The 16118-nt window shown below is 37.7% G+C and overlaps 1 protein-coding gene across 1 annotated transcript in view; it reads right to left on the bottom strand.

Annotated features, from left to right (window-relative positions):
• The window catches only part of LOC149794161 (uncharacterized), a 59809-nt gene extending 45209 nt beyond the window's left edge, over positions 1-14600 (bottom strand). Inside the window, exon 1 of the mRNA XM_089966523.1 lies at positions 14230-14600. Coding sequence (XP_089822649.1) covers positions 14230-14281 — 52 coding nt within the window. The 5' untranslated portion in view covers positions 14282-14600. The remainder of the gene's footprint in view (positions 1-14229) is intronic.
• Between the last annotated feature and the right edge of the window lie 1518 nt (positions 14601-16118).

Here is a 16118-nt window from a genome sequence, read left to right as displayed (position 1 = left end):
CGGACGTGCCCCGCAAGAAGTGACTCCCGAGAACGAAGTGTTGGTGTTTGAGCGCCTGTTTGGTACGTCCCCAACGAGGGCTGTCCCCAAGAAAAGTGGAGAGTTGACCGTAGGAGATTGGGTGCGCATTGGCAAAACCAAACGCACTTTCGACAAAGGTTACTTACCTAACTGGACGACCGAATTGTTTCGTGTCACTGGACGAGTGCATGGCCGTCATCCTGCCGTCTATAAATTGGAAGACATGAACGGAGAAGTGCTCAAAGGAACGTTTTATTTGCCCGAGTTACAACGTGTCACCAAAAAAGAAGACGACGTGTACGACATCGAAAGCATTCTCGAACGTAGAACCCGTAAAGTGGGCAAACGACGTGTCAAAGAAGTCAAAGTACGTTGGAAAGGATATCCACCCAGTTTTGATTCTTGGATCGACGCTTCGCAAGTCATCGACTATAAAAAGAAGTGACCATCATGCCCTTTCACACAGACGCAGCTACGTTGACCACTCCTTCACCTAGTTCTTCTGTGCAAGATTTACAAAAACAACCTTTGTGGGTGTGGTGTGGAGAACGTGTGCCTAAAACGCAAATCGTCTTTTTCTGTCAAATCTTCGTGGTGTATTGTGTCATCGGGGCAGCCATTGCCAATTTGAGTTTGCAACAAGGAGACAAACAATTGTGGACCATTTTATTGAGCAGTTGCATCGGTTACCTGCTTCCCAATCCCTCCCTCAAATTCTCTTCCAACGGGAACCACGGGAACCTTGTGTCCAGTGCCAGTGCCAGTCACCACTCCAACAACAACCAGAACCCCATTTTGGGCGGAGACACGCCTCTGACGTCCAGTAACCCCTTGGACAGCTTCAGAACTCTGGAATTATGACTCACCAAAACCAATTTTACTTAACCTTACCCAGTGACAGTTCCATGGAGGTGTTTCCCAACAACACGTTGTGCTGTTACACGGCCAAATTACCTCAGACCATCCCCTTAGATCACGAAGCCCATTGGGAAGTGGCTTTAGTGGAAATCATTCACGCAACCCAAGTCCTCAATGTCCTTCCCAATCAAAATGTTTTTGATGTAAAGTTCATGACGAACAATTGCAACAGTACTTGGATACCTATGGCAAATATGACAAGAAAACCCCTGGCACAAAAAATCAAAAGTACACCACCTATCACTTGTTCATTCCCCCAGGCTATTATTTTAGTGGTCAACATTTGGTGAGCACCATAGCCTCCAAATTTAATGTCGTGTTTCTGAAAGCTTTGGAGAGTGTCAAAAAAAGTGTCACCATGGAATACCACAAAGCAGCTCCTCGCTTCTTGATGAAGTTTGACGGGAGTAAAATCCTGTCCATTTTATTTTGTCCTGAATTGTTTGACATCTTGGGCGGAGACATGGACATGAGAATGGCCATGATCAAGAAAAACGAGTTACCAATCGTTTACGACAACGAGTCTTTTAGCAAATTATTTCGTGCCCCGGTAGAACTGAACCAAGGACTGAATTTGATGTTTGTGTACTCCGATGTGGTGGAGTATAACGTGGTGGGACACACCTCCGTACCGTTACTGCGTGTCATTCCTTTCAAAGTGGATTCTGCCACGGTCACTGACGAGGAAGGTGGAAACACTTATCACGTTCACCGCGAATTTGTCCATCCTCACTATTTGCCTGTCAGCAAGTCGTATTTGGACACGGTCAACATTGCTATAAAAGGAGATCTGGGACAAAATATTCCATTCACCAAAGGAAAAGTCACGGTGAAACTCCATTTTCGAAAACGGTTCTCTCACGACTCGTAAGTCATGTATCCAGTGTACCGAGGGGTTGCTCGACAGCGAGGACACGGTTTAGGAGATATGTTAAAATCGGCCTTTCGTTCGGTGGCCCCGGTGTTGAAACCGATGGTGACACGCGGATTGCGCGCCTTGAAAGATGCGGCACTGACGCAAGGCAAAGAATTTCTCCAAAATGTCATCATCGACAAACAAAACCCTAAAGAAGCCTTCATAAGGGCAGGCAAAAAGGTCTTGCTGCAAACAGGCAAAGATCTTTTGGACCGCCGAGTCACACCTATAAATGCTCTGCACGCTACCGAGTCAAGCATTCAGCAAGGACAAGGCAGAAAGAGACGACGAAGAAAACACCCTGTCACCAGACTTCACACGTCTAAACCGAGAAAGGCAAAGAAAAGAAGAACCGTTCGAGACTTAGACGTTTTCGATTATTGAGACACAGAACAAAATGATGCACCGAGAGTCTTGCGCTTGTTCCAAGTCGGAACTGGATCTATTTGCCATGCCCCCTACCATGATGACGATGCAAGAATCTCAGTGGGTGGAATTTCATCCCGTCTCCTCTTTGACGGATTCGGCTCCCATCGAGTTTGAAATCAAAGGACAACCCGAAGATTACATCGATCTGAATAGCAGTTACCTGTATTTGAAAGTGAAAGTGATCAAAACGGACAACACCAATCCAGGAGGCGATGCTAGAGTAGCTCCTGTCAACAATTTCATGCATTCCTTGTTCAGCGAAGTGGACTTGTACTTGAATAACAAACTGGTCAGTAGCAGCATGGATACTTACCCATATCGTGCCTACTTGGAAAATCTCTTGACGTACGGAAAAGAAGCCAAGAATACTCATCTGGATGATTGCGTGGTATGGAAACCTGACACGGCAGGTGTAGGCATATTTAGCGACACAGTCCTGACAGAAGATGACAATCCTCACAATGTGGGGTTTAACGACCGTCGTAAGAAATTTCTGCAAGGGCGAAGTTTAGAACTGATGGATCGTTTGCATTTGGACATGTGGTTACAAGAAAAGTATTTGCTGAACGGCGTGGATATCCGTCTGAGACTGAATCGTAGCAGTGCCGCTTTCCATTTCATGGCCCATGCCAACGAATACAAAACTATCATTCAAGAAGCCCGACTTTACGTGCGTCGTGTGGAAGTGTCACCTAAAGTGGGAAACGACGTCAGTCAGACGTTGAGCAGAACGACCGCCAAGTATCCGATACGACGCGTAGAAGTGAAAACGTTCACTATTCCCGCTGGACAGCGATCTATGATCGAAGATCATCTGTTCCAAGGACAGTTACCCAAGCGTTTGATTGTTGGTATCGTCAAGAATTCAGCCTTCAACGGAACCCACGATCAAAATCCTTTTGAGTTTCAACATTACAATGTGTCCAAGATCGAAGTCAGTCGCGACGGCAAGACCTTGTGTACCCGACCCTTTGAGCCCAACTTTGGTGTCGCAAAGAATTATTTGAGATCGTACTTGTCCCTGTACGAAGCCACGGGACAGTTAGGAACCAACACCAGTCACGGTATTTCGTACGACGATTATGCAGGAGGCTATGCTTTGTGGGGTTTTGATTTCACTCCAGACCAAGGCAGCGACGAGGGACATTTCCACCCTATAAAATCGGGTCAGATTCGTGTGGAACTTCAGTTTGCAAATCCACCTCCAGATCACACAGTGAACGTCCTCCTGTATGCAGAATTCGACAATACCATAGAAATCAACAGTTTGAGAGAAGTCATTCTAGACTATTAGAAGCCATGGAAGACTGTTATCCCTCTTTACCTAGTGGAGAAACTTTAGACATGAAATGTGAGGAGACTGTGGAAGAAGTTATCATGATGAAGTCGAGATGGCCAGAACAAGAAGCCCATTTAGTCTCCTGTTTTGCCAAACACTTGGTCGAAAAAATGACGGAATTGATCAAGAAAAATTGATATGGATGTCAAAACGATCATCCCAGTCAAATTCAACACGATAAATGCCTGATGTTGAGTCAAGAAGAAAAATTGGACGAGTATCTGGACGAAGCTTGGAGTCTCATCTCGGAAGAAGTCGTGTGACATCAGTGGTATAAAGACTTGCGTGAACATTCTTGTCCACCATTAACCACTCAAGAGATCCATCGTATCGAAGCTCTCCTGAATCAGAGTGAGGAGACGAAACGAAGAAACGGTTATTTGTCAGACATTTTCAAGCAAAAGTCAGGATCGAATTGATGACATATTATTACCTGTGAAGAAGAAAAAAACATGGATACCTGGGAACTTTATTACCTTTTGAACCACAGTTCGTATACGGCTTCTTGGAATCCTGTCGTCTGTGCTAAAGATGAACTCCCTCATCGCAAACCTCAAGACCATCAAGCTTATGTCATCAACACGGACGACAGTCATCTCCCAGGAACCCACTGGGTAGCCGTTTACTTTCCTCAAGAAGGATGTGTGGAATATTTTGATTCGTACGGATTGCCCCCTTTGGAAGACGATATCATCGACTTTATGAGAAGAAATGCTCAGACCACCCGATTCAATAATGTGAAATTACAAGGCACAGATTCCTTGGTGTGTGGACAATATTGTGTGTATTTTCTGCATCATCGCAGCCTGGGCTATTCCTTAGAACATTTAGTAACTCATTTTGATCCTCGTTCTTCTTCAAGAAACGATGTGAAAGTAGATCGATGGTTTTGTGACCATTATGCTTATCTTTTGTCTCAAGCTAGGAAACGTAGTGTCCATCAATGGCCTAATGACTTCCAACAGTGGAAATCACAATTTCATTCACAACGTTGTGAGCCCTGTTTAAAGTAGAGTGTGAATTGAAAAAAAAATGTCATTTGAAAAAAATGTTTGATGTTATATGGTTGGATTATTGTTAAAAAATGTTAGAGTTGTTGGTTAGTGTTAAGTGATTTTGAATAAAAAATGTTGTGTTTTGAAAAAAAAATGCCTTTGTGGTTTGTTTGGCTATAAGAATGTTGGTTTATGGTCTTTGACTTCTTACTATCCCTCTCATGACACTCATTGAACGTTTCGGCTCGAAAAACCGTGGAGGAATGTTTTCCTTCACGTCCGCGCTTTGACTTTAAGAACCGGGGCAGTTTCCAGTCTAACCATCCATTGTCGACTCATCCTCCTACGGAGATGTGCTCCAAACTAGCTAAGCTAAACGAAGCCTACGTGAATTTGCATAGGGTCAGACACAGTCTGATACCGAAGCCAGAAGAAATAGAGAATGTGAGAATGCTAAAAGTCACTGAAGACCTGATAGAAGAGCTCTTCAGAGAAGAAGTGAACAGGGAGAAAGAAGAATGGACAGAGAAGTACAGACTTCAGAGACAGCAGCAACAGCAACAACAACAACAGCAGCAGCAGCAGCAGGAACCTGAACCTGAGAGAGGCTTTGTCGATTGTCGTATCGACACCAAAGAGTTCTTCTTCTCTTTCCGAAGAAGCAGACCTATCGTCAGAAAGTCTATCCTCAGAGGACGTCGCATTCTTAGAAACTAAAAGATTGCCATAGCAAACAAAAAAAAAAAAAACAAAAAAAAAACCCCAGCCCTTTTCAGGGCTACCCCAATACTCTAGAAAAGAAATAACAATCGATTTGCCAATGTGTGTAGGTAGAGTAGTGTGAATATAAACACTAACTCTTTTTTATAGTGAGAGGGTATGCGTTTGTGTATAGGATTGTGTGTTTGTAAGTGCTCACGTACGTTGGTGTGGATAGTAGATTAAGATCATGTTTTTGGCTGTTTGAGGTGTGGGGAGAGTAGATTTGGGGGTTTGATTGGATTGCTTTGCGTATGTGGATAGTATATTGAAGTGATTAATGAAATTTTTTTAGAATAGTAATGGGTAGTATAAAAAAGTGAGTGAGTGTTTCTTTTAGGTCCGCGCGTTTTTTTGGTCATGATCTAGGTAAGATCAATTTTATGTTTTTAGGGGGGATGTTTTCCATCACGTCCGCGCTTTCAGTATAAATTGAAACACGCTGGGCAGTCTAGCTACCCTTGTTGATTGATGAAGAGAATGAATACCAGAATTGTAAAGCTTCTAGAACTCCAGATGCACCTGGAATATGCCAGGCGCCTGTTAAACGAACTGGCCGCGGAGGCCATTGTCGAAGATGATGATGAAACCAAATGCCCTTTTCAGGGCCACCCACATTTCTCGAAAAGAGATTGACTTTCCATTGCCTACCCCTTTTTTACAAATTTTTTTTAAAAAAAAAAATCCCATGTTCAATTCCCCTTGTCCCTAGACAGGCCCAAACTCTATTCCCCATGTTCAATTCCCATTGTCCCTAGAGTGACCCAGCAATATCTCCCATATTAAATTTCCATTGTTCGAATGCCTTTGTCCCTAGAATGTCCCTAGACATTTTTTTTCCTTTCTCCAATGTTAAATTCCCTTGTCCCCAGAGTGACCCAGGTTTTTTTGCCCATGTTAAATTTCCATTGTCCCTAGAGTGACCCAGGGTGGTTAATGTTAAATTTACATAGTCCCCAGAGTGACCCAAGGGTGTTTTTAATGGTAATTCCCATTGTCCCTAGGGTGACCCCATTCATTACTTTCGTCCATCTTACCGTGATTGCTATGTATAAGCATTCATAATCGTCAATCTTACCGTGATTGCTATGTGTAAGCATTCGTAATCGTCCATCTTACCGTGATTGCTATGTGTACGCATTCATAATATGATATAACAGACTGGCATACCAGATTGGCATAGCCCATAGGCACGACCGATCAGAATAACGAATTCTTGCAACGGAATGATATAACAGATTGGTATAACAAATTGACATCAATGATTGCGATGACGAACTGGTGTAAGACTAAACAGACTGGTACAAACATTGCTTAAACGGATTGGTATAACAAATTGGTAAAATTGACAGATATTAAAGATTGATATAATGGAATGGTATAAAGATTGTTGTAACCGATCGGTACAAATGGATTGGCACAGCAGATTGGAAGCAACACTGTGTGGTATAACATATTAGAAAAGCACAACATCATGTTTTAAAAACGGACAAAATTACAGAAATTCAGTTAAATTTCGTGCTCAACCAAACCTGCCATCGCAACACTCTACGCCCCCCCCCCCAATAAAACGCAGTTACAACAAATAAACTATAAACATTTTGTCAATTGAACTTTTAATTATATTCAATAAATTCTTCTGTTGACGGTATTTGTTAAACCAAAATATATATGTGATGGTATTTCTTTTTATGATGGCGTCTATTTTATAAAGAATAACGTTATATTGCTTCAGATGAAAATTCTATACAAAAATTTTCAACTTTTTTTTGTGCGTTTTTATTTGGAATCTGTGGTAACGAAACGGTCTCATAAGTGCAAAGAAACAATTGAGATGGTAAAACCCTGATTTCTATGAATCAGTTCCTACAGAATCATAGGAGCATCGTCCCTTTACAGTATAAAATTTGTAAAATACTTTTGTTTTAAATGTAATGTGGTGATATTAACACAAAATCTTCAGATAACAACGAAAAACTATCGTCTACTTTCGTGCGGCAATTAAGACTCTAAACAAGGGGTACACAGTCTGCTAGTGATTTATATTCGCTTCCAAGGGGCCCCTTGTGGCCGAGTGGTATAAAGCGTTCGCCTTTACAAAGAAATGACAATCTCACCTCTGTTCGTGTGGGTTTTAGTTTCGGGCTCTGCAAACGTGGGTATGTGCGAAAGCTTTCCAGTAGTTTTAGTTGTTCGTCCCAGGGATATCCGGGGTTATTCCTCCACTAAATGTATTGGCCGCTACAAACTCTAAATACTCTTTTCTACAATGCATTAGGAAGAATGCCAATTCAATAATAAGATATGATATAAGTCTTAATTACTGGTTCAAATTATTAAATGACGGAAGAGAGATTCCGAAAACAAATCTATAACTTAAAATTGACATGAGGCTAGTACAGGGATATTTACTATTTTCATATGGAAAGGATACCATTGGGCTGATCAAGGAGTGAGTGACGAGAAACATATTCATCATTATTTTCAAACAAAGCTGTAAAGATTGATTTTCTTCAAGAAGTAAATGAATATTTATATTCAATGGATAGATGACAATTACATAATAATATCAGAAACGATCTGAGTTATCAGTACCATATAGATTGTTCGAACTCTTCGCACAGTGTTCGCTTTCAATGTATGTTCAGAAAGGGAACCTTTCTTATGATGGTCACTGTGGGTAGGTTTAATAATACCCCTTATGTTGAAAGATTGTGCCTTATTTTGCAGATATAGAACATGAGTTTCACTTTACTGTTATACGTCCCATGTAGGGAAGTTGAGTCTCGGGCTCGGCCAATGGGGGTGTGTCTGAGAAAGTTTGCCAGTAGCTTCCTGTAGGTCAGTGGTTCTTACAGGGGTTTCCCCGGGTTCTTCGTCCACCAGTTATACTGGCCGCCATGTATAGCCTGTCTTGCACTAGAAAATGGCATTAACCCGCTCCAACCCAACCCACCCCCCCAAAAACCCAACCAAAACATCAGCCAAACAAGAAAATAACAATACAACATAATTTGAGAAACGCCTGTTTACCTACATGTGTTTAAAATTGTAGCGCAAATCACTAATATTTGATAACTTTATGCAGAAAATTAACAATAATATTGATATCCTTCATAATTTTGATCTTAATCAAGCAAATCTATGAAAATGAGAGAGCCAGGATCTTAATCCTAGAATTGTTATGTTTCGTGGTCGTATCATGTATTTATTCATACATGTACGTATTTTGGCCGGGTGGCCTATGTCAAAAAATTATTATTATTATTATTATTATTATCATCATCATCAGTGCGCTGCTACTTACTGTCCCGTTTCAACTCCATTTTGTGATTTAGTACATGCGGTAGTATAAGTGATATTTAATGTATAATGTTTTAATGATATTGATAAGAATATTATTTGGAATACTGTTTATATATTGACGACCTCGTGTTTTCTGAAATAACGTGCAAACCGTCCAATTTTAGTGTCTTTTGAAGGTCACATACTAACATATACTGTATATATACTTGTTTTTTATGAAGTTATCGTTCTCTCTCTATCTCTGTCTCTGTCTCTTTCTGTCATCTCTCTCTATCTCTCCCTGTCTCTGTTTCTCTGTCATCTCTCTCTGTATCTCTCTCCCTGTCTCTTTCTGTCCTCTCACTCTATACATTTATATATATATATATATATATATATATATATATATATATATATATATATATATATATATATATATATATATATATATATATATGTGTGTGTGTGTGTGTGTGTGTGTGTGTGTGTGTCTGACAGAGAACCGTGCAAAACTAGTTTTAGCAAGCCTAATTCTATTGGAGTCTTTTGTTAAAGTAAAAATCACATCGGAGGAACAAACAGTAAACACAAAGAATACAGTGGATTTGCAACACATTATATAATTATGGATCAAACAGAAGTATTATTTCAAAATCAAAGATATCTTGCCTTATTGGTTTGATAAAATGCTAATATGGATGGTTCTGACTTGCAAAAGGAGGGACCCAAAAGCGCCATCTATTTCTTAATAAAAAGTGATCATCCCGTAGATTATATCCCGCATAATGCAGTCTCTTTTTAACAGCAACCGCAACAACAATAATACTAATATCAATAAGAACTGCAAAAAGTTGTAACTATATGTAAATTGAATGATGAACCGAATCAAGCAATATTTTATTGAAATGTATGGGTTCTAACAGATAATGTCTTTGTCGTATTGTATTTGCATGTGGATACTCGATTGCAGTAGTTTTACTTTAATCCGCTTGGTTTGTGTTCTCATGCGAAACATCAAGTAAGATTCCTTTTCTTTCCTAGATTCGGAACTTCAGTTGTGGCTAAGGGTAATTGCAATTAGTATAAAGTCACCGAACGTAGGGTCAAAGGAGAAGTATTCTTGCTTCTGGGCTTATGTCCAACTTCGTCATACTATGATATATGTGTCGATTAATCTATTTGTGAAGTTTTGGTGTTTCTCCGGCATACTGAATGAAACAGAACGTGCACGTGCACGTAAGATAAATTACATTCTATGTTTTGTCTGGACCACGTGTGTTGCATGTTTCGCTCGTTACTTGCTAGCAAATGCGCTGGACTCTATCACGTGTTGATATGTTAACATGTTTTACAACTTTTATCACCGTGGGGACCAGATGTACCATTATGAGCTTGGAGTGTGATTGGCGTTAGCTCTACTCTAACAAGGATATCACTGAGATTTTTCGGACTGCGCAGACTTTTTTTTTTTTTTTTTTTGGGGGGGGGGATCATTAAGTTTAACATATCACTAGATTCCACCTATTTATCTAAAGTCTTCCTATTGTTTGATTTTATCGAAAAGACAAAAATACTAAAGGGGGCGCTCACCAGTTAATATGTACTTTTGAGAGAGAGTGACGTATATAAGGTGAAGTAGTTCGCATTTAAAACATGCATATTGGAGAGAATGTTTGCATACCTATATGCTACATTAATGTAATATGGATGATATTTGTTTGGATATTGTACTTTTGGAAATTTTACGTGATTTAAATACACTGCTAACTAAAATGACTGCTCCCTTGTGTTAAAAATTCAGCCTGAATTAGTCTAAAGTACATTATACATAGCAGCTATTAAAATAGGGAAAATGAATTTTGCCAGACTAGACATACCAGCTTCTGAAAGTGCAATGAATGAATTACCAAATATATAAAATGTAAAAAAAATGTTATCGGCTCTTTTTTATACAATTTACCTTTGAAGTTCAGGAAGAGAAAATGACCAAGTAGAGCTAGCACTTTTTTGAAAGATGCACATCTGAAGTAAGGCCAAGCTGTATACTCTATAACCCATAGTACACCCGTCAATCATACACCAAAAATAAAGGGAATTAAAGGTTCTTTGAATTATACCTAAGATATACAAGGTCTTTTTTAAATAGCCAGTATAACCAGTGAGGAAAGCCGGGGAAATTCTTTTTCTTTAAAATCCTAAAATACGAAACTGTAGAGCGCCATCTAAAAAACCGGAACGTTTCCCAGAGTAAAGTTTACAGTTAGATCGTTAAAAGCATACTCTGGTAATGCATACAATTCGATGCGTTGCCCGCTGATTCCCAAACTGGGATTCCGTTCAACAGACCCTTCGTCTAAATGGTGATCACTGATATAAATTGCCGAAATCTGACGCCCGCAAATACTGACGCAATAAACGATTATTAAATAATGATACATGGAGCGTTCTTCTACGTTGAACGTAACTTCATGCGGTTTAGACCAAGAAGCACAACACGATATTTATATATTATGTGCATTTCCAGCATCAGTTTCCTGGCATATAGTTAACTACGTTGGACGAAAATAGTCCAAATTAAAGTCCTTAACCGGTATTTTTTCCACGGTGGACGAAAACAGTTCAAATTAAAGTCTTTAACCGGTATTTTTTCAACGGTGAACAGCTTATAGAAAGCAATTGTTCTCCTTTAGATAATGGTTCACTGCTATACAATAGTCTTATATAGCCATACTGTCTACAAGATATCTGCGAACCTTTATCTGTAATTCTGAGCATTTTCTACACTTTAATAAACGGAGGAAAGCACTGTGTATTATATACATATATCTTGGCCATGTAAATGTTCACATAACAATAATAATAATAATGATAATAATAATAATAATAATAATAATAATAATAATAACGGGGCCATTAAAATGTTCAATGTAGCAGATATGTGTGATTTACACCTGGCGCTTTTTCAGCATATTGTCAGAAATGTTTGAACATATTGCAAAGATATTCTTAAACAAATCAAATAGTATTATTATTCAATAATATTATTGCCGAATTTCACTGTAGAAATATGAGTAAAATAACGTGTATCTTCTTCATTCAAAAATTTTTTCGCTGGATGGTTCGCCACATTAGTTATCTAATAACTATTTCCTTTTTCAGTCTCGTTTATGGGTGTCCCATACAAATTCATTGCATCCTTCTTTGGAAATACACAGATCGTAGTAAAAAATATGGCGTACATTGAATGAACATTGTGGTTTATTTCTACTGTTTCTTGCTTATATTTTTTTCAGAAACGAAGTTTAGTGGAATTAGTTAATAAGCCGCAGTTGAGTTTAAATAATTAAAATTGATCAATAAATTTAAATATAGATTTAGGGCAAAATTACGAAATCTAATATAGATTTATTGTGAAAAATCCTTGATTACTCAAAACAAAAATTTCGCAAAATCAAAAATTTGGCTGCTATCGTTTGATGTGTAGGAGTTCAAAAATATTGTAGCATTGTCCAAATGAGTTTTAAAAATATTTCCTTACATCTTTTATATTCAGTGTTTACGAACTGAGGAAATAGATTTCCTTTTTTGTTCTGAAAAGGTCTTTTGAAAAATTATGTACATTTAGGTAATGTGCTTTCGATTGCTCCTGGAATGGTTGCATAACATTTTTGTATGCCGGTTTCGAAAAATCCGCGAAGTTTACTTTTCCCTATAAATCCGCTGTTGTTAAAATTGTGCAATATATATACAGGGATGACCGGTGACGTGGAATAATTGTGTTTCTGCAGCGTCTCTTTTAAACATAATATCTTGAGACTTTCATGATGCACAAAACATTACAATTAAAAGCAAAATAAAAATATATAAAAAATAAAACAGTACATACCTAATTTATTCGTGCTGATTTTGTATTTTCGTACCCTAGTTAATAGTATACTTTCCAAGCTTGCTCTTCACAAAAAATACAGTTTCGTGTTTGTTATACAGCTTTGCAATTACTTTTGATATTATAAAATGAGCACATTTATGATTAAACGCCGTTTAGCAGACCATAACCTTGCAATTTAGCGTCAAAATATGAATACAATTGGTCTCAAATGCATCCGGAGCTAAAATGCCACCCGGGTCTGAGGTCCGAGAAGCCGCCCTCTGTCGCTTATTTTATTTAGCGATACCCTTGTTAGTTATTTGAAAAACATAATCATTAACAAAAAAGATGTATTTTTTGCCCGCTTTCAACACTGCTAAGTAACGAATGATGTCATCAAAGTTATTTGTTTCAGCCGTATAACTTTCGACGGACAACATTGCCAAGATGGTTCGCCGTGCTTCGTTCATTGTGGACCGCATCTCCACCGCCACAGGTTGCGCATCATCAATAAGGGCGAGATCACCAAATTTTCAAAATATTATTCCCTCCTCAACCTGTAACATAATCTTTATTTTCTAGAAATCAGATTAAAAAAATGAGACATGGCGACTGAACATCTCATTCTTTCTCAAAACATATCATAGATAAAGCAGACAAGTTTTATTAAACTCTAAACGTGAAAAGAGAGTTATTCTGAAAGAAGATTATGGAGAAGATAAATAGAAAGTTTAGGATTTGAGTGTGCGCTGAAGGCGAACAGAGGAAAACTGATAAATATTTTGGATTTCTGTTATATACAAGTTACTACAAACGATGCAGAGTGCTTAGTGTCCCTATTTGAAGCATTTACCATATTCTTAGTCTTCACATTATCGCAGCATTTGACAATTTAGGAAATACAAAATGCATAAATGGAGGAAATATTAACAGACACGGAAGCCGCGTCGCTCTTAGCATGTCGGATTGACAATCAGTAGTTTGCGGATTCAGTTCCTCCCCGTTGTCGATGACTGTAATGAGTCACAGAGCAAGTCATTTTACTTCGCTCTTCTTCAATTTAAGCACTCAAAAAAAAAAAAAAAACTTGCTGAAAGGGGATAGAGTTGAGAACTATGCGTATGAAATTTATTGCTGGAGATTTGATAAAATTTGAATAGAATGACCCTGCGTTTTAAATAAATGTTTCCAATTTGTGCGCAATATCTTGCAAATCCCTGCTCGCATATATATATTCCCGAAATAAGTCTTACAAAATGTGTTTGCATTAAATTATTTTTTGAGTGATGTTTTTGTTATTTGCTAAAATAATCTTTACATTTGTATGAAACCAATTCTAATATTCTTTTGAAATAAATATAAAAAATGTACTTTATTCTAACCTATCAATCACCGTTTTCTTTCTTCTTTTTTGATAATATAATTTCATAGCGCTACCCTGCATTATCAACGCGCGCAATCGTAATGTGCCAATTCAATTTTCCATTGGTAAAAAGAATATAAAAATCTTCCAGTGTCACCAACCTCATCTAAATCGTATCAGTTTCTCTACAAACTAACAGAGCAAAACCAAACTCAGTAATATAATATAATATAATATAATATAATATAATATAATATAATATAATATAATATAATATAATATAATGTAATGTAACATAGAATAAATAAATGCATAAATAAATAAATAACCACTTACCTGTTAGGAAAACAAAAATTGGTCGAATAACCACTGAGAAAAACATCCTCATTATTTCGAATTAGAAGTTTCAATTTATCTGAAAAATAAAGTTGATAGGCTCTGTTGTCTTGGTTCTTATCAAAGCCAAAGTTGTTCTTCTTTCTCTCTTTTGGAAATTCGTTGACTGCGCTGTTTCAAACCGCAGCAAATCTTACACGACTCAAGTGATCAACGACAGAAAGCCAGTTTATGAGTATGAGTAAAGACACACTCGGGCATGATTGGAAGTGGGCAACATCTGCTATAATAGATGAGTACCAAAGTTATTCGAATGACAGTTAAAAATGTCTGGCTCCTTCTACTGATAACCCCGATGGCTTCTGTTTGCAACTTTACCTTCGATTAAATATGAGTGTAGTAACAGGATCAATTTATATTCACACGGCGAGGCCGTCATATTTAATTAGTTTTATCGTATCCAATAGGACGTGCATAAATAAATGACCTAATAATAAACAGATTCCCGCCTACGGCAGTACGGACGATAATTTGTTTCGAAGCGATGCACATTGCGTCAAACACAACGACCAGTGACAATTTTGGAGGGGGTTGTAAACGTTAATTAAAGGACGTAAAATATATGCTTTAGAACTTGAGGCATAGACGGATGCTGGATGAAAGGGGTTTGTCTTTTTTCTGAGCAAAAGTAGCTCGGTATGAGCAATGAAATACCACGCTAATACAGGGTCAAGAAGGGACATAAGTCCATAATTAACCACGTATAGCAGAGAAGGCACGACTTAATTAAATTACTAAGTGTTATACATAGATGACAGATAGTTTAACAGAAATTGCCTGACTCAAATATGAATATTCATGGAGCCTATCCTCTCTCCTCCGCAATCATCGATCGAGCCACATGTACTGATTATGTTCCTTGAACTGTGAATAATATCAGTTTTGGACTCCAAAGTAATTTTGTAGAATTCAGAAACTGTGTATAGAAAAATTTTATTCCTTTATGTTGTACTATGAAAGATCGATCTGCAGTTTATTTATGAACTGTCGAAATGTAATTTCCAACTTTGCTTAAGCCAGACAAGATCATGAGCAAATGAGTGGTAAAGCGCTACTGAAATTAAGCAGCGTTTGAGTGAAAAGAGTTATAGAGTCTCAGTCAGTTTCTTATCCCATCTATTGTATTTGTTTAATACCTTGAATTAGGAAAGAGAATTGTGTCACTACTCATACATTCTGTGCTAATATACACAACACATAACAGAACATAAACGTTACCGTTAAAATATGCTGCTTCAATCTGTCACTTTAGTTACCCAATACTTTTGAGTACAAAATAGAAAGAATTTTTTTCTTCTTCTCGAGTTAATAATATAATGGATCTATTTTATATCATTGGAGTAAAACTTATATTTACCAACTCGATGAAATATATTCGTTATTCATTCGATACAAGTAAAATTATTATCTTTATATTCCGAGTTCAATAGTATGAGAAGAAGAAAAAATTATTTCACATCAGTAAGAGTTGGAAAACTTTCTGTTTTTAAAAACGAAAGTTATTCATCCTTTTTAATATATACCTAAGTGTGATTTATAGAGACTTATTGGCGTAATTATTTCCATATTTATTTTATTTCGATATCCTTATATTTTCACACGAGAAAAATATATCCTTATATTATAACAAGTGAAAATAAAAGATTTCCCACGATGCAATGCGGAACTTGATTGTGAGTGTCTACATATAATGGGACCTGCAGTAATAGAAACATAAACTTTTTGAGCTAGAACAAATAAACAGAAGCTGCCTTACATTTCAGACATAGAAATTAATCTTTCATAAAGAAATTTGACCAGACGACGTATATCAGAAATTATTTCCCCTT

Source organism: Sinohyriopsis cumingii, chromosome 8, assembly GCF_028554795.1.
Source record: "Sinohyriopsis cumingii isolate HCF-2022 chromosome 8, ASM2855479v2, whole genome shotgun sequence".
Lineage (NCBI taxonomy): Eukaryota > Metazoa > Mollusca > Bivalvia > Unionida > Unionidae > Sinohyriopsis > Sinohyriopsis cumingii.
The sequence above is the reverse complement of the archived record's forward strand: the minus strand, read 5'-3'. Positions and strand labels throughout refer to the sequence as shown.